Genomic DNA, 23,849 nt, shown 5'->3' with positions numbered 1-23,849 from the left:
AGACGTGGTGTATACAGGTGGTGTATACACAATGCTGGAAGGGGGCCCCAGAGTGAAAATGTTTATGAACCTCTGTGCTACACCATTCTTCGTCCGGGTGGGACAGAAGACCACAACAATCTTGGGTTCCGTCTGGTCATAACTTCCAATCATGGACAGAGGACACTGCTAAAATGCTGAATGATAAATTGTTTTATTTGAAAGCCTCCCAGATATAATTATCTGTCCTATCCATTTATCATAGCTTATCTGGTATACACAAAAGAAACACATGAAAAATTGTATTGTTGATTCACACAAATTAAACATACATAATTACGTTAGCTGTCATTATTCTAAAATAAAAATGTTTTTCCAGCTTAGTTTGCAACCATGGACTAACTTCTCTCCCAAACTATGGCCAGGAGACAAAAAATGTGTTATATACAGTACCAGTCAAAAGTTTGGACACACCTACAGTAGTCATTGAAAGGGTTTTGTTAATTTTGACTATTTTCTACATTGTAGAATAAAACTCTGAAATAACACATATGGAATGTAGTAACCATAAAAGTGTTAAACAAATCAAGATATATTTTATATTTGAGATTCTTCAAAGTAGCCACCCTTTGCCTTGACAGCTCTGCACACTCTTGGCATTCTCTCAACCAGCTTCACTTGAAAATGATTTTCCAACAGTCTTGAAGGAGTTCCCACATATGCTGAGCACTTGTTGACTGCTTTTCCTTCACTCTGCGGTCCAACTCATCCCAAACCATCTCAATTGGGTTGAGGTCGGGTGATTGTGGAGGCCAGGTCATCGAATGCAGCACTCCATCATACTCCTTCTTGGTCAAATAGCCCTAACACAGCCTGGAGGTGTTAGCCCTAACACAGCCTAAGCACAAACCAGATAGGATGGCATATCGCTGCAGAATGCTGTGGTAGCCATGCTGGTTAATTGTGTCTTGAATTTTAAATTAATCACAGACAGTGTCACCATCAATGCACCCCCACACTATCACACCTCCTCCTCCATGCTTCACGGTGGGAACCACACATAAGGAGATCTGTATTTTTGGAACCAAAAATCTCAAATTTGACTCATCAGACCAAAGGACATATTTCCACCGATCTAATGTCCATTGCTCATGTTTCTTGGCCCAAGCAAGTCTGTTCTTCTTATTGGTGCCCTTTAGTAATGGTTTCTTTGCAGCAAGTCAACCACGAAGGCCTGGTTTCCGGTTTCCGAGCTGGTCACGGGTGCACCTCAGCCATGCTCAAGGTACTAAACGATATCATAATCACCATCGATAAAAGACAGTACTGTGAAGCCGTCTTCATCGACATGGCCAAGGCATTCGACTCTGTCAATTACCGCATTCTTATCGGCAGACTCAACAGCCTTGGTTTCTCAAATGACTGCCTTGCCTGGTTCACCAACTACTTCTCAGACAGAGTTCAGTGTGTCAAATCAGAGGGCCTGTTGTCCAGACCTCTGGCAGTCTCTATGGGGGTGCCACAGGGTTCAATTCTCGGGCCGACTCTTCTCTGTATATATCAACGATGTTGCTCTTGCTTCGGGTGATTCCCTGAACCACCTCTACGCAGACGACACCATTCTGTATACATCTGGCCCTTCTTTGGACACTGTGTTAACAAACCTCCAAACGAGCTTCAATGCCATACAACTTTCATTCCGTGGCCTCTAACTGCTCTTAAACGCTAGTAAAACTAAATGCATGCTTTTCAACCGTTCACTGCCCGCACGACTAGCATCACTACTCTGGATGGTTCTGACTTAGAATATGTGGACAACTACAAATACCTAGGTGTCTGGCTAGACTGTAAACTCTCCTTCCAGACTCATATTAAACATCTCCAATCCAAAATAACATCTATAATCAGCTTCCTATTTTGCAACAAAGCCTCCTTTACTCATGCTGCCAAACATACCCTCATAAAACTGAGTATCCTACTGATCCTCGACGATGTCATTTACAAAATAGCCTCCAACACTCTACTCAGCAAACTGGATGCAGTCTATCACAGTGCCATCCGTTTTGTCACCAAAGCACCTTATACCACCCACCACTGCAACCTTTATGCTCTAGTCTGCTGGCCCTCGCTACATATTCGTTGCCAGACCCACTGGCTCCAGGTCATCTATAGGTCTATGCTAAGTAAAGTTCTGCCTTATCTCAGCTCACTGGTCACAAATAACACCCACCCGTAGCACGCGCTCCAGCAGGCATATTGCACTGGTCATCCCCAAAGCCAACACCTACTTTGGCCGCCTTTCCTTCCAGTTCTCTGCTGCCAATGACTGGAACAAATTGCAAAAATCGCTGAAGCTGGAGACTTATATTTCTCTCACTAACTTTAAACATCAGCTATTTGAGCAGCTAACCGATCGCTGCAGCTGTACACATCTGATCTACCTACCTCATCCCCATATTGTTATGTACTTTTCTGCTCTTTTGCACACCAGTATTTCTACTTGCACACCATCATCTGCACATCTACCACTCCAGTGTTAATCTGCTAAATTGTAATAACTGCACCATTTGCACAAGAGTTCATACCCTTTAACTCCTAAAAGATGTGTAAGGTGGCGTGTGTGTGCTACCATATGGCTATTGAAATAGATTTTATTTAATTGTTCTATTTTATTGGGATGTTCATTTCAAGGAATAGACTTTCTTTTTTTCTATTGTGTTATTGATTGTACGCTTGTTAATTCTACGTGTAACTCTGTGTTGTTGTTTGTGTCGCACTGCTTTGCTTTATCGGGGCCAGGTCACAGTTGTTAATGAGAACTTGTTCTCAACTAGCCTACCTGGTTAAATAAAGGTGAAATTAAACATTTTTAATTAAATTCACGCAGTCTCCCCTGAACAGTTGATGTTGAGATGTCTCTGTTACTTAAACTCTGAAGCATTTATTTGGGCTGCAATTTCTGAGACTGGTTACTCGAATGAACTCTGGGTCTTCCTTTCCTGTGGCGGTCCTCTTGAAAGTCAGTTGCATCATAGTGCTTGATGGTTTTTGCGACTGCACTTGAAGAAACTTTCAAAGTTCTTGACATTTTCCAGATTGACTGACCTTCATGTCTTAAAAGTAATGATGGACTGTCATTTCTCTTTGCTTATTTGAGCTGTTCCTGCCATAATATGGAATAGGGCTATCTTCTGTATACCACTCCTACCTTGTCACAACACAATTGATTGGCTCAAATGCATTAAGGAAACATTTTCCACAAATGAACTTCTAACAAGGCACACCTGGTCATTGAAATGCATTCCAGGTGACTACCTCATAAAGCTGGTTGAGAGAATGCCAAGACTGTGCAAAGCTGTCATCAAGGGAAAGGGTGGTTACTTTGAAGAATCTCAAATAAAATATATTTAGATTTGTTTAACACTTTTTTGGTTACTACATGATTCCATGTGTTATTTCATAGTTTTGATGTCTTCACTATTATTCTACAATGTAAAAAAAATAGTACAAATAAAGAAAAACCCTTGAATGAGTCGGTGTCCAAACTTTTTACTGGTACTGTATATATATATTTATCAAGGCACATATTCCGACTTTCACTGCCTGGTTTAAGTTAGGCGTGTGCACTTCAAGTCAAAATATGGCCTTAATGTGCGTGCATCAAACGTCGAAGGATTTCAGAAATGGTTCAAACATTCCACCACTACTGGCTTCCTTTTTAAGAGAGAAAAGTCTGGATTGAAGGGGCTCAAGGGGAATATCCCCAAACTCCTCTCATGTTACAGCTGTAGATGGCTTTAGAGAGGTTTACATCAATAAGCCTATATAGAGACATCTGATCTGCCATTCACATTCATACATTTTTGACATAGCCGCAGCTGTCAATGAGAACAGCATTTAGTCTCACATGGGTACATGTTAAACTCATTAGTTTATGCACTTTTAATATAGCCATAAACATACGACTTTATACCCCTTGAACGAAGGTATCCCAACCTTTTCTTTAGAGGACAACCACCGCTGCCTCCTCCTCAAGCTAAGAGGCCAAATTACAATTTGTCAAAACATTCATCAATAGAAGAAATAGCACATCAATTCAGCATTCAAATTATGTCATCATTATCAATTTAGTACTGATACTCTTTAGGACACACAAAAAAAACATGACGTAAAAATGTACAACAATGATTAGAGGCTAGAGCTCTTTTTAAAGAATAAATACAATTGAGGTCCATTATATTAACCTGTCCTGTCTCACCATTCAGTTCTATTAAACTGGGCCATGCTGCATTTTCATAACAGAAAGTGCCATGTTATAATCAGTTCAGTCTCTCCAGTCAGACAGCTGAACTGAGGTAATTTCTTACTCGAACCAGCTCTACTTCAGGAGAAAACATGTTGTGCTGTTGGAATGGTAACACACAATCATTTTAATGCACAAGTGTATCGAGGATCATTAGAGACCATTTTCACATTCATGGTAATCAGTACGTTGTCTGTTGTGTGGATTTGTCCGTACATTAGATCCCCAGTACTGTGCATTTGGCCCCCTCGCCCACTTGATAACACCATTGGCTTTGTACAATTTGTCAGCTTCTTTAGTAGATAGTTGTGACTAAACTATTTTTGGCATTGCAAACTTGCCAGCCAATGTAGTTCAGGACAGTACCAATACACTTTGCCTCAAACTTCTGTTTTTAAACAAGTCAACATTGAAAAGCCCTATACATTTGACAAAGTTCAAAGATGGCATATCACCACTGAACTGCATTAAGATCAACATGTATGTCAATAAGACAGATAAATAATGACAAGAAGCTTGTCTTTATCAGTAGGGCCAGGACGATACCAGTATATACTCGTCAGTATCGTGGCAGGGAAACAAAGCACGAAGCGGGATTCAATTCTTCAGGAAAACAGTCCTAATGTCAGAAACAAACATCATTAGGATGCCATCTACAGTCAAATGTATATATTTTAATTTACCTTTATTTAACTAGGCAAGTCATTTATGAACAAATTCTTATTTACAATGACGGCCTCCAACAGCCAAACACAGACGACGCTGGGCCAATTGTGCGCCGCCCTATGGGACTCTCAATCACGGCCTGTTGTGATACAGCCTGGATTCAAACCAGGGTGTATGTAGTGACACCTCTAGCACTGAGATGCAGTGCCTTAGACCGCTGCGCCACTCGGGAGCTATAGCAAACAATATTTAACATACAGTAGGTTTTTAAAAGGACCAAAGAGTTAGCCTGCTTCGGGTTTTCATTTTTGCAACGGAAAAAATAGGGATACTGGTGTCCTTCCGGCCCTATTTATCAGTAAGACATTCTGGCAGGCTGCATTCAGGAACACACTACTCTATTGGCCAAGTCGACAACAGCCAGTAAGATGTATTTTCTGGGTCTGTTTCGAGAACACTGTTTGACAAAATAGGGATTCAGTATCTCTTACAAAGACTTGTAGGTGTGCTGCACAACTCCAGTACAGTCCTTGAGGTCCAGAGGGTTTCCATCATTCTTTCAAAGTTAGCAACTAACCTTTGATACAAGATTATTAGCAAGTCAATGAGCTTTAAAGTCTTAATGACATGTTAGAGGACTGAAAACCCTCCAGGACCATCTTGCAAGGACATGGTTAGAATAGGATTGGAACAAGATTAGAACATGGTCAAGACTGGCTAAGGGTCAGTAAATGATTAGGACATAACCAAACAACTTAACGGTCCTTCATTAACTGCTATAACATCACCGGCTATGGAAAAAAATATTACATATGAAAACATAAATAAATTGACAGGACATTTCACTCATCTCAATGTTTTTGGTTTTGGGAAGACTAATTACCATATAAGGCTGGCATCATTATTCTTACATTCATGCGAACAGGACTTGAACGTTTGGAACCGCTTCATGCCGACCTTGTGGGCAGTCAGACAGACACGCGCGAGGCAGAGGAACACAGACACATAGTACAATCAAGCTAAGGAAGGCACTGGAACAATTCTAAATACCACAGATTCTTCTGCTTTCAGCATTCAATCTTGAAAAAGGTACAAATCTAAAAATATTTTTGGGGACATTATTTGTTTTGAAAAATAAAGTTGCAATTGTTAGAAAAAAACTTTTTTTGCACCATTGCCACGTTGTAGTTGACAAAAAAGTAATTTGTTAAAAAAGAAAAAAATATTTTGCATCTAAAACTCCCCCAGACAACATATGGCATTTTGGTTATCAAATAAACATTTCAGTGACATGTTTTGCACTTGGTAGACCTTATCGGACCAGAATTTCTCAAATTATTTGCAGAGGAAAAGAGTCTAAACTACTTGTTACAGCCATGGTCAAAACAAAAAAACAAAAATAATCGAAATATAATATTTAAATATTAACCAGATCTGCTGTAGTCAACGAAACATTGCAAAGTGTCCCAAGCAAAAAATACATGATCAAAGTAGTGTGCTAAGTATTCAAAAACCTTTCCCAAAATAAAATTATTTGTAGTGTTAAAGTAAGACTATGGTCACAGTGCTAGCCAGAACTGGGATTTTTCTAAAATGAGCCCAACAAGTCAAGGGAACAGCACTGGCTTGGCAACACGACACCATCTCCTTCAGACGATCACAACTTCAGGAGGTCTCTCGCTCAGCTCCCACCCCTCACGTGACCTGGGTCACTGGGTGTCCACTTTGCTGTACTTTACCCCATGGCTCCACGGAGACGATCGCCATGAACACGGCAGCTGATAATTTCGAGGGACAATGCCCTTGACGTTTCCCTCAAAGTACTGGAACAGTCGAAACCACCAGACTCTGGAGAATGGGTTACTCTGGGACGTCTCTTTCAGCGCCTGAATGAAAACACAACAGAGAAAATAAATACAAGTAGAATAATGCCACTTAAGCTAAATTAAGCTACATTTAACACCAGATAATGGAGACCGGCGTGCTGGCTCCCCACCTGCTGGTTGGCCATGGTGTGGTACCACCAGAAGAGACGTGTTGTGATGAAATAAGCCACCACCACGTCCACAGTATAGTGGTCATGGGCCAGCAGGATGCAGAAGATGCCTACTGCACTCAGAGTCCAGCAGAACCAGTGGTACCACCAAAACCTCTTAGGGGAATCTGACAACAGAGAAAGACAGGGAAGGGTTAATGGAATATACAGAGAGACATTATTTTGTTTCAATAATCAACAATGAAATGCATTTACCTAACACATTGCTTTGGAACAAACTATGTAGTCTTTCAAACCAGACTTCCACAACCATCCACTAGATGTCACTGCAGCATAAAAGACATGGCTAACGTCACAACAGTACAGTTCAACATCATGTGACACTGTTAGCACAGAATTTACACAAGAAGTCAGCTTATCTCTCTATTGCTTGGGAAAAGCTTTACTGCAATTCTAAAACCTTTTGTATGAGCAGTGGAAAACAGCCAACTGGTAATCTCAGATTGTGAAAGAGAAGAGAACAGAGAAAAGGACAGAAGTGCTAAGTTTATAATGATAGAGTAAAGTGATGGTGTTAGCATGACGGTAAACCTGTAGCCTACTTTTACCCTTTGATAAAGAGATCGACACAACCATGCTAACGCTAACCTATGTAATACTTACACTCTTTGATAAAGAGATATGATAGTGTTAGAATGACTGTGTGGCCGCTGTACAGGTAGTCTCCACACATGGTGTGGGAGCCGGTGATTGACAGGCCTCCGCCGGCGATCAGCTTTATGATCCTCCTCATCTGAACCTCCCAGTTCCCAAATAGCTGCAACGACACGCATACCGTTATGTGTCAATTTGACATGTCAATCATTCAACAATGTCCAGTCAGCTAGTCACATGTCTGTATGCGCTCTCTTAACTTTTTTGTTCTCCATTATGTATGCTACATTTGAACTCAAATAGGGAACACAGAAGAGAAACTTTGTGGATCAGGTACAGCATGTGACTCAACCAACACTACATTGCATGCACGCATGTGCTATGTACACACAGTGTAGTATACACACACACATACACACACGTAAATGTGCATTGTGCACGGAAACACACAAATAAACACATGCACACACACACACGCACAAAAAAACATGTACACACAACTAAGCACGTGCACGCACACACAACTAAACACGTGAACACACACACACACAGAGAGAGAGAGAGGAAGCCACTTCACAGTTGGTCTCTGTGATGGAGGACAGCTTGTTCCAATTCAGATAGAGGTTTAGAACAGGAAACCAAGCCCAGGACATGACAGTACATAAAAAGACCTTCATCTGTTGCTGGGAGGGGAGGGGAGGAGGGGAGGAAAGTTGGAGGGCGGAACGAGGGAACAATACACATCACTCCCAATGGCCTTGGGCAACAGAGGGAGTGGGAAAGTTTCTATACACTGAACTCCCACCCACCGCTTTGTTCTATGGTGGGAGGAGCTACCATTTTGTGACTTCCATTCTTCGACACTTCAAAAGACTTTCAATAGAGAACTATATAGTATATATAAGTGATCAAGTGACTCACACTTGAACCACATGCTACCTCAGTATAACTTGACCTCATCTGGCTCTTTAGTCACAGGGTTAGGATGTGAGAAGCAAAAACAGTGAAAGGAAACTCATGCCTGATGAGCACTCAAGCAGTTTAAAAAATAGCTCTTTTAAGTTGTACACATGCAACAGAATCGTTTTTATCTTTTTCATGTGATCAATGTCCCGTGAAGAGGACTGGGGGGCGTTAAAATGAAAACAAGGTCTAGATCTCTTTCTGTTGAGTTTGTCTTTAAGGGGTGTTGTTTTTAAGATCCAACTGTAATGTTTATATGCAAGAATAGCCCCGAGAATCAGAATACTATAGCAGCAATGACACATCATTGATGGAAATAGATATGGGCGCTGGTAGGTCACAGTGAGTGTTCGCAACTGACAGCCTACTGTTGCTTGGATTTGGAAGGAAACAAACCTTTGGAGAGCATTGGAAGTGCATCCCTGGAACAGGCAGAGTGGTTATGTACATGGTGACACATCTGTACAGGTAGAGGGTACCCACAATGAAGAAGAACCGACGGATGATTATTGATCTGGACACAGAGATACAGATTATTGGTTAGTTATCTACGGTCACATTCCAGGCTGACTACATTGCAGACGTTGCATTGCAACAACCTATGGTTGCATGCCACGTCATTGACTGCCAAGTCGAGCATCAGATTGCTATATCATATGTGGTTAGCTCATATGTTAAATGCATATCCAGGCGTGGTGAGATCTGGCAGACATTTGCAATTTATTCAGCCTGTAATGTAGCCATTGGGTATCCCAGAAAAATAAGTTTAAAGTTGAAGGTTACAATTTAAAAAGGTAAACACTGCCCCAGCTATTCTTATCACACTACTGTTGTCTCACCTGTACTTGAGCAGGGTCCACTGCAGCAGCCACAGACTCACCAGCAGCATGCCATTGATCTCGCAGATAGAGAAGGCCCACTCCACCCGGTCAAAAATGTCAAAGAACTTATCGGGCAGCGGTGGGGTATGCTCCTTGGCCGGCACCCTCTCATGGACCACCGAGATGACCACAGTGGTAGTGACAAAGCAGCAGACTGCGTAGAGGAACGCTACGCCTGTCTTGCCCCACTCCTGGGGGAACCCAGAGCGTTCAGGCTCCAACATGGGGATGGGGATTTGGACCATCTCCTTCCGGAAGCCATTAAGCCCCAGCGAACCTTTCCGCAGGGGCTTGGCAGTGCCGTTGGGCAGCCTCCCATGGCCATTGGCGTGGCCGTTTTTTTGGTGCTCCTCAATGTGATGCTCGATCCGTAGGGTCTCCAGCCGTTCCAAGAGCTGCCGCCCATTATCTGATGAGACCAGTGAGAGGGGCGGGGTCAGGAAGTCATCCGGGGTGAGCCGCAGCAGGACGGGGCCGTCCGCCTGCTGGAGGGAGTCGCCGTACTCCTGCATCCCCTCCTCGCTCAGCCAATGGGACACCTCCTCCGCCGACCACTGCCCCACCTTCTTCATCTGGGCCAATGGGGAAGGGGGGAAGGGGCCAGGGGGGGCCCGAGGACAGAGAGGGAAAGGCTGCAGGAGATATGGCAGTCTATGGAGTAGTAAATCGTCCCCAGCTGTGGCTCATGGCGCTTCAGGAGCATTGGATGGGGACACCCGGAGGACCCAGTCTCAGACTTAGCAGAGTATGGAAGGTAGCTAGTAGCCAGCTGCTTTAGCCTGCTTTGTGCTTCTTCACCTCATTACTTCAATGGGGTTCCCGTATGCCTCTTTCCTGGGAAAGGAGAGAAAAAGGGTTGAGACTTGAGATTCAACCTAGAGCAGACAATGACCAATCGTTGAATTATAGAAAAGGATAATTAGCTTGTAACATGGCCTTTAGTACCACAGGTAGCTCACTGAAATCAACACTGAAACCAGTTAAGCTCTATTTCCTTCAGATGAACACATGCTATCAATTACACACATCATTCAAAAGCTATTTTTACGACAGCAACACTCATAGGAACAACCCAATAGAAGCATGTTTCCATCTTTGATCTCTACAGTAGACAATCCTTTCAGAGGACACACATCCTGTGTGGCTTTAGCCTTTTTATGTACCAAGCCACTGAGAAATATCTATGATTGTACCTGACAGCCATTTACCAGTAAACCCACAACAGACAATGACATTGAGATCCCATTGTAAACTGTCAACATACTGTATATTACAGCCCTAAAAAAAACGTAAATATTGCTGGCTAGGAATCTCCCTACAGTTTGATACATATTGATTTATCAAAGACTTTGATGAGCAGAAGTGACAGGACATGCTTCAGTATCCCCTAAAACTAACCTAAGTCAGTCATCTTTTAGACAGTTACCACCTAAAACCACTGAACAAATTACAGACCAAGCAATATGATTGCTACTGCTGGGCAACCCATCCCCCAAAGTGATTCTTATAACCTGTATGCTAGGATTTCCTTTGTGTTGTTTTAGGAATCCTGCATTCTCCCTCTAACATGCTGACTACACCGCTCGCGCAAAATAAATGTATAAATACATGTTATTCAATCATTGCGCCAACGAGCGTCTGCATTGCCAATCGCTAAAATAGAAGAAGTCCGTTTTATTTGTGACGCTGAACGCGGTACAAGTCCTGTCTATCCCATCTCCTCATTGGTTATAGAAGCATATACCCAAGTGCCATCTCCTCATTGGTTATACCCACGTGGGTGATTGAAAGATAAACTGAGGTCGGTCGGGATAATACACCTTATTATGAAAGTTAATGCCAATTGCCATATAAAGTTCAATGAAGAAAAAGCCTGGAAGGAGGAGAGATGACTAGAAAGTAGAGGTCGACCGATTAAATCGGAATGGCCGGTATTTTTGGGCGCCGTTTTTTTTTAACACATTTATTTAAACTTTATTTAACTAGGCAAGCCAGTTAAGAACACATTCTTATTTTCAATGACGGCCTAAGAACGGTGGGTTAACTGCCTCGTTCAGGGGCAGAAAGAAAGATTTTCACCTTGTCAGCTCGGGGGATCCAATCTTGCAACCTACAGTTAACTAGTCCACCGCAATAACAACCTGCCTCTCTCTCATTGCACTCCACAAGGAGACTGACTGCATGTTACGCAAATGCAGTAAGCCAAGGTAAGTTGCTAGCTAGCATTAAAATTATCTTATAAAAAACAATCAATCATAATCACTAGTTAACTACACATGGTTGATGATATTACTATATATTATCTAGCGTATCCTGTGTTGCATATAATCTGACTGAGTATACAAGCATACAAGTATCTGATTGAGCGGTGGTAGGCAGAAGCAGGCGCGTAAACAGTCATTCAAACAGCACTTTCGTGCTTTTTGCCAGCAGCTCTTAGTGTGTCAAGCATTGCGCTGTTTATGACTTCAAACCTATCAACTCCCGAGATGAGACTGGTGTGACCGAAGTGAAATGGCTGGCTAGTTAGCGCGCGCTAATAGAGTTTCAAACTTCACTCGCTCTGGGCTTGGGGTGGTTGTTTCCCTTGCTCTGCATGGGTAACGCTGCTTTGATGTGGTGGCTGTTGTCGTTGTGTTGCTGGTTCGAGCCCAGGGAGGAGCGAGGAGAGGGACGGAAGCTATACTGTTACACTGGCAATACTAAAGTGCCTATAAGAACATCCAATAGTCAAAGGTTAATGAAATACAAATGGTATAGAGGGAAATAGTCCTATAATAACTACAAGCTAAAACGTCTTACCTGGGAATATTGAAGACTCATGTTAAAAGGAACCACCAGCTTTCATATGTTCTCATGTTCTGAGCAAGGAACTGAAACGTTAGCTTTCTTACATAGCACATATTGCACTTTTACGTTCTTCTCCAACACTTTGTTTTTGCGTTTCACTATCTACTTGAGGCTAAATTGATTTTATTGATGTATTATATTAAGTTAAAATTAGTGTTAATTCAGTATTGTTGTAATTGTCATTATTACAAATACATTTTATTTATTTATTATTATTATTATTATTAATTATTTTCTCAAATTGGCCGATTAATCGGTATCGAGGTTTTGTCCTCCAATAATCGGTATCGGTGTTGAAGAATCATAATCGGTCGATCTCTACTAGAAAGATTCAGTTGACCGTTTTGTGTGGATTAATTGTCAGAGTAGAGGACCTTGTGCATTTCAGATAAAATAACTCAACGTTTATATCCCAGGACAAATTAGCTAGCAACAGCAAGCTAGCTAAAAAGGACAAATTAGCTAGCAACGGCAAGCTAGCTAGCTAATTTGCCATAAACGTTTAATGCTTTTCAACCAGAATTAATATAATTGGTTAAGAGTTTGTTTTGATATTTCAACCTGCATGTCGTGATCGTGTTTGGTGTGGGGGGACAAAATCAATTTGCGCACGATGGCGGACGCACCCGCGCATCCAGTTTGGGCATGGTGTAACTCCCATTCAGTCTCACTGGGTAGCAGAGGTTCTGTTGTCTTTACATCCTGTAGGTCTGATATCTGATTGGAGGTTAACTCAACAGTAATGCTGTTGAATTGAGATTTTGAATCCAAACAACTGTAATAAAAAGGGTTCTCAGATGCATTGTCTCCCTCCCTTTGATCCTGACCTGCGCTGCGCTGGTGAGATATACCCTCTTTCTTTTGCTCTCCGCCCCTGGGATTATTGGAGCATGGCCTTTAAGGCTATGACTTCTCTTTCTCCCTCTGTGATCATGCCCAGAATAAGACCTTGAAATGCTTTGTAACTTAAGCTTTATGCCTTGTATAATGTATTGTTCATTTTACAATGGTATTAAATATCTGCCTTTGATATAGACAATTCTCAGACCTTTCTATTACTTTTACTGATCTATAGGCATTAATCTTTATGGAGTTAAATAAAAATTAACTAGGCAAGTCCGTTAAGAACAAATTCTTAATTACAATGACGGCCTAGGAACAGCCTTGTTCAGGGGCAGAATTACAGATTTTTACCTTGTCAGCTCGGGGATTTGATCTAGCAACCTTTCGGTTACTGGCCAAATGCTCTAACCACTAGTCACATATTGTAAATATTACCCCACTACTCTCGGTTTCCCGTTTTTCCAGCTGTAGCAACCACCACTCAACAGTATGCCTCTATTGCTTTAACTTAAAGCACAACATCAACAGCTCACTTTATCCACTGTAGTGTAAACTGCAACAATCCACATCTGCTGGCTGGGGTGTGTTTATAAACGGTTTTGACAGCAATGGACACAGGGTGTCCCTGCTTATGTTTCAGGGAGTCCATGGTTCAGCTGGAGGCAAAGGCTGTGTTTCTGGAGGCTCAGTGAGGAACTCATAAATCAGCCAGGCTGAGGGTCAGTGCTCAGCACTGGGCCCCACCCCAGTCACAGGGCAAGCAGCCAACAGATCCATTCAACCCTTACCTCAGCCAACCGCCCTACAGACTGGGATACAGGCCTATAGGCACCAGCTGCCTGCTTTCATGAATACAACTGGCAAGGCTTCAACTCTGATGAGACTGATGAGCAAAAAATATAACTTATTTTAACATTCCAACATGTCCATAACAACAGGTTAGCCCACCACCATGAATGACAGATTTGAACAGCTATAAAATGCTCTTTGTAATGGCTGGCTGTACAGTGGGGCAAAAAAGTATTTAGTCAGCCACCAATTGTGCAAGTTCTCCCAGGCCTGTAATTTTCATCACAGGTACACTTCAACTATGACAGACAAAATGAGAAAAAGAAATCCAGAAATCACATTGTAGGATTTTTAATGAATTTATTTGCAAATTATGGTGGAAAATAAGTATTTGGTCAACAACAAAAGTTTATCTCAATACTTTGTTGGCAATGACACGAGGTCAAACGTTTTCTGTAAGTCTTCCAAGTTTTCACACACTGTTGCTGGTATTTTGGCTCATTCCTCCATGCAGATCTCCTCTAGAGCAGTGATGTTTTGGGGCTGTTGCTGGGCATCACAGACTTTCAACTCCCTCCAAAGATTTTCTATGGTGTTGAGATCTGGAGACTGGCTAGGCCACTCCAGGACCTTGAAATGCTTCTTATGAAGCCACTCCTTCGTTGCCCGGGCGGTGTGTTTGGGATCATTGTCATGCTGAAAGACCCAGCCACATTTCATCTTCAATGCCCTTGCTGATGGAAGGAGGTTTTCACTCAAAATCTCACGATACATGGGCCCATTCATTCTTTCCTTTACACGGCTCAGTCGTCCTGGTCCCTTTGCAGAAAAACAGCCCCAAAGCAGGATGTTTCCACCCTCATGCTTCACAGTAGGTATGGTGTTCTTTGGATGCAACTCAGCATTCTTTGTCCTCCAAACACGACAAGTTGAGTTTTTACCAAAAAGTTATATTTTGGTTTCATCTGACCATATGACATTCTCCCAATCTTCTTCTGGATCATCCAAATTCTCTCTAGCAAACTTCAGACGGGCCTGGACATGTACTGGCTTAAGCAGAGGGACACGTTTGGCACTGCAGGATTTGAGTCCCTGGCGGCGTAGTGTGTTACTGATGGTAGGCTTTGTTACTTTGGTCCCAGCTCTCTGCAGATCATTCACTAGGTCCCCCCGTGTGGTTCTGGGATTTTTGCTCACCGTTCTTGTGATCATTTTGGCCCCACGGGGTGAGATCTTGCGTGGAGCCCCAGATCGAGGGAGATTATCAGTAGTCTTGTATGTCTTCCATTTCCTAATAATTGCTCCCACAGTTGATTTCTTCAAACCAAGCTGCTTACCTATTGCAGATTCAGTCTTCCCAGCCTGGTGCAGGTCTACAATTTTGTTTCTGGTGTCCTTTGACAGCTCTTTGGTCTTGGCCATAGTGGAGTTTGGAGTGTGACTGTTTGAGGTTGTGGACAGGTGTCTTTTATACTGATAACAAGTTCAAACAGGTGCCATTAATACAGGTAACGAGTGGAGGACAGAGTAGCCTCTTAAAGAAGAAGTTACAGGTCTGTGAGAGCCAGAAATCTTGCTTGTTTGTAGGTGACCAAATACTTATTTTCCACCATAATTTGCAAATAAATTCATTAAAAAATCCTACAATGTGATTTTCTGGATTTTCTTTCCTCATTTTGTCTGTCATAGTTGAAGTGTACCTATGATGAAAATTACAGGCCTCTCTCATCTTTTTAAGTAGGAGAACTTGCACAATTGTTGGCTGACTAAATACTTTTTTGCCCCACTGTATGTAGCAGCCTGTTTTGACTCAGTGTGAGAGGCAATTCACGACAGGAGTGAAGTAGGGGAAAGGGTAACCCAGAGAGGTGGAGTGTAAGTGTGTGAGAGAGAGAGAGAGATTAGAGATTTGCCGTCACCGAGTCAGCTGCGTGCAGTGGACCTTTGCTCCTTGAATTATCTTACAGGGCAGCCAGTGTTATTATTCCACAGCAGACTTTAGCCATGCTGCCGAGGAGAAAACCACAAATGTATTCAACTCGGGGGTATAACTTTGGTTTTAGAAGTGGAGGGACAACCTGGTGGATGGTCTGGGGTCCTCCCTCAGAATGTTTTGGGCATCTAAAGATAATTTCCTGCATTTCTACACAATCTAATATGACCCTTTTGGGGTAACTTTTATTGTAAATAAGAATATAATATGTTTCTAAACACTTCTACATGAATGTGGACGCTACCATGATTATGGATAATCCTGAGTAATGATAAGTGAGAAAGTTTGACCCACAAATATCAATACCCCCCCCCCCCCCCCCTCCCCACAAAAAAACAATTCAAACCACCCGTTATTCAAATCAAATCAAATGTTATTGGTCACATGCGCGCTAGTGGCGTTTCAATCGGAGACGTCACTTGCTCTGAGACCTTGAAGTAGTGGTTCCCCTTGCTCTGCAAGGGCCGCAGCTTTTGTGGAGCGATGGGTAACGATGCTTCGAGGGTGACTGTTGTCTGTGTGCAGAGCGTCCCTGGTTCGCGCCAGGGTCGGGGCGAGGGGACGGACGTAAAGTCTATACTGTTACACATGCAGCAATATCTAACAAGTAATCTAACAATTGCACAACAGCTACCTTATACACTCAAGTGTAAAGGAATGAATAAGAAATGGTACATATGAATATATGGATGAGCGATGATCGAACGACATAGGCAAGATGCAGTAGATGCTAAAGCATTGTTTAAAGTGACTAGTGATACATTTATTACATCCAATTTTTTATTATTAAAGTGGCTAGAGATTTGAGTCAGTATGTTGGCAGAAGCCACTCAATGTTACTGATGGCTGTTTAACAGTCTGTTGGCCTTGAGATAGAAGCTGTTTTTCAGTCTCTCGGTCCCAGCTTTGATGCACCTGTACTGACCTCGCCTTCTGGATGATAGCGGGGTGAACAGGCAGTGGCTCAGGTGGTTGTTGTCCTTGATGATCTTTTTGGCCTTCCTCTAACATCGGGTGGTGTAGGTGTCCTGGAGGGCAGGTAGTTTGCCCCCGGTGATGCCTTCTGGCGCTGTTGCGCCTTCTTCACCACGCTGTCTGTGTGGGTGGACCATTTCAGGTTGTCCGTGATGTGTACGCCGAGGAACTTAAAACTTTCCACCTTCTCCACTACTGTCCCATCGATGTGGATAGGGGGGTTCTCCCTCTGCTGTTTCCTTAAGTCCACGATAATCTCCTTTGTTTTGTTGACGTTGAGTGTTAGGTTATTTTCCTGACACCACACTCTGAGGGCCCTCACCACCTCCCTGTAGGCCGTCTCGTCGTTGTTGGTAATCAAGCCTACCACTGTAGTGTCGTTTGCAAACTTGATGATTGAGTTGGAGGCGTGCATGGCCACGCAGTCATGGGTGAACAGGGAGTACAGGAGAGGGCTGAGAACGCACCCTTGTGGGGCCCCAGTGTTGAGGATCAGCGGGGTGGAGAGGTTTCCTACCCTCACCACCTGGAGGCGGCCCGTCAGAAAGTCCAGGACCCAGTTGCACAGGGCGTGGTCGAGACCCAGGGTCTCGAACTTAATGACGAGTTTGGAGGGTACTATGGTGTTAAATGCTGAGCTACAGTCGATGAACAGCATTCTTACATAGGTATTCCTCTTGTCCAGATGGGTTAGGGCATTGTGCAGTGTGATTGCATCGTCTGTGGACCTATTGGGGCGGTAAGCAATTTGGAATGGGTCTAGGGTGTCAGGGAGGGTGGAGGTGATGTGATCCTTGACTAGTCTATCAAAGCACTTCATGATGACGGAAGTGAGTGCAATGGGGCAATAGTCGTTTAGCTCAGTTACCTTAGCTTTCTAAGGAATAGGAACAATGGTGGCCATCTTGAAGCATGTGGGAACAGCAGACTGGGATAGGGAATGATTGAATATGTCAGTAAACACACCAGCCAGCTGGTCTGCACATGCTCTGAGGACGCGGCTAGGGATGCCGTCTGGGCCGGCAGCCTTGTGAGGGTTAACACGTTTAAATGTTTTACGCACATTGGCTGCGGTGAAGGAAAGTCCGCAGGTTTTGGTAGCGGGTCGTGATGGTGGCACTGCATTGTCCTCAACTCTACTTTGTCTCTATACTGACGATTAGCTTGTTTGATTGCCTTGCGGAGGGAATAGCTACACTGTTTGTATTCGGCTATGTTTCCGGTCGCCTTGCCCTGATTAAAAGCAGTGGTTTGCGCTTTCAGTTTTGCGCGAATGCTTCCATCAATCCACTGTTTCTGGTTGGGGAAGGTTTTAATTGTTGCCGTGGGTACAACATCACCGATGCACTTGCTAATATACTCGCTCACCGAATCTGCGTATACATCAATGTTGTTGTTTGACGCTATCTGGAACATATCCCAGTCCACGTGATCGAAGCAATCTTGAAGCGTTGAATCAGATTGGTCGGACCAGCGTTGAACAGACCTGAGCAGGGTTGTTTCCCGTTTAAGTTTCTGTCTAAAGGCTGAGAGCAACAAAATGGAGTCGTGGTCAGATTTGACAAAAGGAGGGCGAGGGAGGACTTTAGGATCTTAGTTAAACATTCATTATTGGTTTCAGGTGTGTTAGAGCAAGGCCAGAGTGACAACAGTAAGTCAGACCCCCAGGGACAGGACTGAGCAGCCCAGCAGCTAGGGATGGCCTAAATAGGTATCTCCCCTGACGTGTGCATTTTTCAATACAAACTCATTTTGTTGTACAGTATTCCAAAGGCATCCAGACCATATGAAAGATGCACAGAATACCCTTAAATCAGGTAATAAATCAAATCTAGTGATGCATAACTTGACATTTCTGCCATCCATTGTGACATTGTGGAAGGATAACCAACATTCAAATGAATGGCACTGCATGGGGACAAGAGCTGTAATCAGTGGTGTAAAGTACTACTTAAGTAGTTTTTGGGGGTATCTGTACTTTACTTATATTTTTAAATGGCTAGTATGACAGGAAAATGCTCCAATTCACACACGTATCAAGAGAACATCCCCGGTCATCCCTACTGCGAACTAAACCCAAATTCTTTGTTTGTAAATTATGTATGTGTTGGAGTGTGCCCCGGGTTATCCGTAGTTTTTTTTAAACAAAGTGCTTAAGGGAATTTGAAATGATTTATACTTTTGCTTTCAATACTTAAGTATATTTGAGCAATTACATTTACTTTTGATACTTTAGTATATTTAAAACCAAATACTTTTACTCTAGTATTTTACTGGGTGACTCAATTTTACTTTAGTTATTTTCTATTAAAAAAAAAGGTATCTTTACTTTTACTCTCAAGTATGACAATTGGGTACTTTTTCCACCACTGGATATAGTGGACCCTAGGGGAAGTATACTAAAACATGGGGTAAGGCAGCCTTAAATGTAAGATGCAAACATATGACATAACATGTGAGGATGCGCAAAGCCACCCTTCACCTGAACAAAGGAATAACTAGTTACGAGTTTGCATGGGTTAAAAAAAAAATATATATAAATAATTTTTTTCCCCACACAGGTTAAAAAAATAGTTTAGTTCCCCTGAAACCATTTGTTACAGTAAGGATCCCCCCCAGACTGGTCTATGGAAACCATGAGAACACCCGTATGAACTGCATTTCTGTGCGACCAGAGAAAATACGCTGCATCAAAGATCATGTCTCTGTGCTTTCTAACTTCACCATGTGTCTGAACTCTCTACCCAAAGGTGTTCAACTGCAGCTGCATGCTGTCTACTGGCCAACCATGTTGAGTAAATATTTGCATAGTTCATTCTATGTGGGTTTGTGGGCCAGGTAGTAGACCAAGTGATACAGGTGAGAGAATGGTGATTACGCATTTTATTCACCATCGTTCTCGGAAGGTAACGTTCCGTAATGAGACTACTTTTTTCTAATAAAGCATTGTCCCAAAGTGTGTGAGTATTTTTTAAAACTTTTATTTAACTTGGCAAGTCAGTTAAGAAAAAAATCTTATTTTCAATGACGGCCTAGGAACAGTGGGTTAACTGCTTTGTTCAGGGCGACAGATTTTTACCTTGTCAGCTCAGGGATTTGATCTTGCAACCTTTCGGTTACAAGTCCAACGCTCTAACCACTAGGCTACCTACCTGTTATAAGGCAAGGCCTAGCATTGTCATGATGAGTAAATACACAGACAACTTTAAACAATGTTTACAAGCACTGCATTGACCAACTGGACAAAGTTTATTTAGCAATTTACTGTCTACGGAGAGAGAGTATGTTTACAGGTAGTGGTGGTCAGTTTACTGCTGTTCAACCAACTTCGGAACGGAAGTATCCCGGGAGCAATGAACACAGAACACTTAAATACAACACATTTCGTGTAGTGAACAAAGAGTTGGAAAATAACTTGACAGTTGACTTTGAAGATTCAGGAGTACTTCATGCCAATGTAATTCCAATGGCGAGTTGATATGCCATGTCTATAGTTGTACATAGCTGCAGGAGAGGCATAAAGGAAACCGTAATTTCATCACTCCAACAGCTTGCAAAACATTAGCAATCTAATAGTCCCGTGTAGCTCTGTTGGTATTATAGCAGGGCGCTTGCACTGCCAGGGTTGTGAGTTTGATTCCCACAGGGGTAAATGTATGCACTCACTACTGTAAGTCGCTCTGGATAAGAGTGTCTGCTAAATTACTAAAATGTAAAAAAAATATGTAGCAAAGTAACTGAACTGCTCATATGGCAGTGCAATTCTGTTTACTTAATAGTGTTGTAGCTGATGCTCGGCATTCAGTGACATAACAGCACCTGCTGCCCGACTCATACAAACAGTGAACACCAAACTGTGTTAGAAGAATCATGTATATTCTTACTCAACCATCTGACACAGCTTTGTGTGCGCGCTTACAGCTAATAATGAAAAGTCATGGCAGATACATCTAGGGTTGTGATGATTCTAGTATATGTTTTCCATGAAAACACGAAGCAGACCAAACTCTTTGGTCCTTTAAAAACATGCTGTATGTCAAAATGTGTGTGCTATAGCATGGAAAATATATAAATATGACTCTGGATGACAATATAATGTTTGTTTCCAACATTAGGGCTTCATGTTTTGTTTCCTTGCCAGGTATTGTCCCGGCCCTAGACACATTATATATATGGAAATAACGTGAGTTTTTTCAAATCTAAAATCAAGGATGTTTTTAGGCCTACAGCCCCTCATAAATAAAACTAGTGGCCAGAAACCAGACTACATGGCAGTACGCTGACATTTCTGATGCTGGAAAAATTTATTTTGATCACAAAATGAAACAAGGACAAGTGGAAAACGCATCAATGATACATAGTCCAACCATACTGCTTCATGCTGTAAATTCTTCCCTTCGAGGTTTGGCCGTGGAATGGAAGAGTAACGACATTGGTGGAAAAAGTACTCAATTGTCATACTTGAGTGAAAGTAAAGATACCTTAATAGAAAATTACTCAAGTAAAAGTGAAAGTCACCCAGTAAAATACTACCCGAGTAAAAGTCTAAAAGTATTTGGTTTTAAATATACTTAAGTATAAATAGTTTCAAATTGCTTATATTAAACACATGATGGCACAATTTTGTATTTTATTTTTCACGGATAGCCAGGGGCACACTCCAACACAATTTACAAACAAAGGATTTGTGTTTAGGGAGTCTGACAGATCATAGGCGGTAGGGACGACAAGGGATGTTTTCTTGGACGATTTTCATGTCCAGCTAAGCATTCAAAATGTAACAAGTACTTTTGGGTGTCAGGGAAAATGTATGGAGCAAAAAGTACATAATTGTCTTTAGGAATGTAGTGAAGTAAAAGTTGTCACTTAGGTTCTTTACACCACTGAGTAACTAACAAGGCAGAAAAGCAAAAGGCTGTGTCTGTGACCAGAGTTTAACCTTTCCCCCCAAAGCATGCCAAGTACACAAACAGGGCGCCAGTAGCAGAGTGACTCATTCACAATTCTAAAACGTATGTTTCAGGGATGAGACTAACCAATTCAAGCCAAATAGACACAGCAAAAATATAGAGCTACAGATTATTGTCAATATAAACTTTGCTCAGACTCTGGTTGACAAAGAAACAATAGACAGTCTCGCTGACAAACATGTTGTTGGAAGCAAGGTTATAGTAAACCGAAACTACTAATGAAAGACGTTCATAAACTGAAATAAAAACTATTCACAAACCCGTTTGAAAAACTAAAACTATACAGAAACTTATCTTTGACAAATTAACAGTACACTGTACAAACAAAACCTCGCACACACACAACCAGTCAAAGGTTTGTCAGCATCATGAGGTAGTCACCTGGAATGCATTTCAATGAACAGGTGTGCCTTGTTAAAAGTTCATTTGTGGAATTTCTTTCCTTCTTAATGCATTTGAGCCAAACAGTTGTGTTGTGACAAGGTAGGGGTGGTATACATAAGACAACCCTATTTGGTAAAATATCAAGTCCATATTATGGCAAGAACAGCTCAAATAAGCAAAAATAAATTACAGTCCATCATTACTTTAAGACATGAAGGTCAGTCAATCCAAAAAATGTCAAGGACTTTTAAAGTTTCTTCAAGTGCAGTCGCCAAAACCAAACGCTATGATGCAACTGACTCTCAAGAGGACAGCCACAGGAAAGGAAGACACAGAGTTACCTCTGCTGCATTAGAGTTACCAGCCTCAGAAATTGCAGTCCAAATAAATGCTTCAGAGTTCAAGTAACAAACACATCTCAAAATCAACTGTTCAGAGGAGACTGTGTGAATCAGGCCTTCGTGGTCAAATTACTGCAAAGAAACCACTACTAAAGGATACCAATAAGAAGAAGAGACTTGCTTGGGCCAAGAAACACGAGCAATGGACATTAGACCGGTGGAAAGATGTCTTTTGGTCTGACAAGTCCAAATTGTAAATGTTTGGTTCCAGGATGTAACAACAAAATGTGGAATAAGTCTAGGGGTATGAAAACTTTCTGAAGGCGCCGTACATAGTAATCAATATTATATACATTTGTTAATTTGACTGATAATCATATCATTCTATCCACTTCCTTATTTTGTCTCGTTGTCGTTTAGACATATATTGTATATTGATCGGCCTGCCTGCTCAATGTGCCTGCTAGCAACTACTAGGTAGTTTCATTGACAAACATAGATGGAACTTAGCTAACTAGCTAGTGATTTTGGGCACTGAAACAGCGTGTTGCTTGTGCTTTATTTACAATAGGTCGACAGCTTGCTGATAAAGTTGATGACATGTTCTCAGAAATCAGTTCTAAGCACAGACAGCAGAAGCGGAATCAATACTGTCTGCAGTGCACTGACTAGGTTATCCATGCACGTCTTTTTACTTCAGAAATACTGCACCAAACACCTGAGCTAGATGTAAAATTGTGCGGCTAACACATCCACTGCAAAACATCAAAATAAATTACAGATTTATTGGTTTATCTTGGATTAATTCGGACTATTTTGAGGAAGTGGTATTGGCTATGCTGTGGATATGGTGACTCAAGGGAGGGACAAACATTAATTGCCAGGGTACGATATAGTGAACATAACACACCCACATCAAACCACACCTCCAAGATCCAAATATAATTTTTCTTAATGAGAAGCAGAAAAACACGGGGGGGCTGAACGCATCGATTCCACTTGAAAAATAACCTAACCTATGACCTGACCCATCAAAGTGTGTATTACTGCTCCACAGTGGCAAAACCTTACATCCCCCAAAAATCGAAACACTATACATAAATGTCTTCTAACATTAAACACACAGGCTACTTCCGGTCCCTAACATAAAAAAACAAGTAAATCAGATCTTAAACCTAACTAAACTGAATTTCAAGGAAAAGTCTATAAACTATAATAACATTGGTTGGAATGTTGAAGTCACATTCATTCCTCCAGGTTCT

At 42.0% G+C, this 23,849-nt stretch overlaps 1 protein-coding gene across 3 annotated transcripts in view; it reads right to left on the bottom strand.

The window, feature by feature from the left end:
* Positions 1-176: 176 nt before the first annotated feature.
* The window catches only part of LOC115135102 (phosphatidylcholine:ceramide cholinephosphotransferase 1-like), a 55,918-nt gene continuing 32,245 nt past the window's right edge, over positions 177-23,849 (bottom strand). For all 3 annotated transcript variants that reach the window (XM_065023190.1, XM_029669384.2, XM_029669383.2), the window contains 5 exons: positions 9,401-10,276; positions 8,958-9,075; positions 7,608-7,761; positions 6,945-7,111; positions 177-6,834 (listed from right to left, as the gene is read on the bottom strand). In XM_065023190.1, coding sequence (XP_064879262.1) covers positions 6,658-6,834; positions 6,945-7,111; positions 7,608-7,761; positions 8,958-9,075; positions 9,401-10,014 — 1,230 coding nt within the window. In that variant the 5' untranslated portion in view covers positions 10,015-10,276 and the 3' untranslated portion in view covers positions 177-6,657. The remainder of the gene's footprint in view (positions 6,835-6,944; positions 7,112-7,607; positions 7,762-8,957; positions 9,076-9,400; positions 10,277-23,849) is intronic.

This window comes from Oncorhynchus nerka, linkage group LG10 (assembly GCF_034236695.1).
Source record: "Oncorhynchus nerka isolate Pitt River linkage group LG10, Oner_Uvic_2.0, whole genome shotgun sequence".
Classification (NCBI taxonomy): domain Eukaryota; kingdom Metazoa; phylum Chordata; class Actinopteri; order Salmoniformes; family Salmonidae; genus Oncorhynchus; species Oncorhynchus nerka.
Note: the sequence above shows the minus strand (reverse complement) of the source record. Positions and strands in the feature narration are given on the sequence as shown.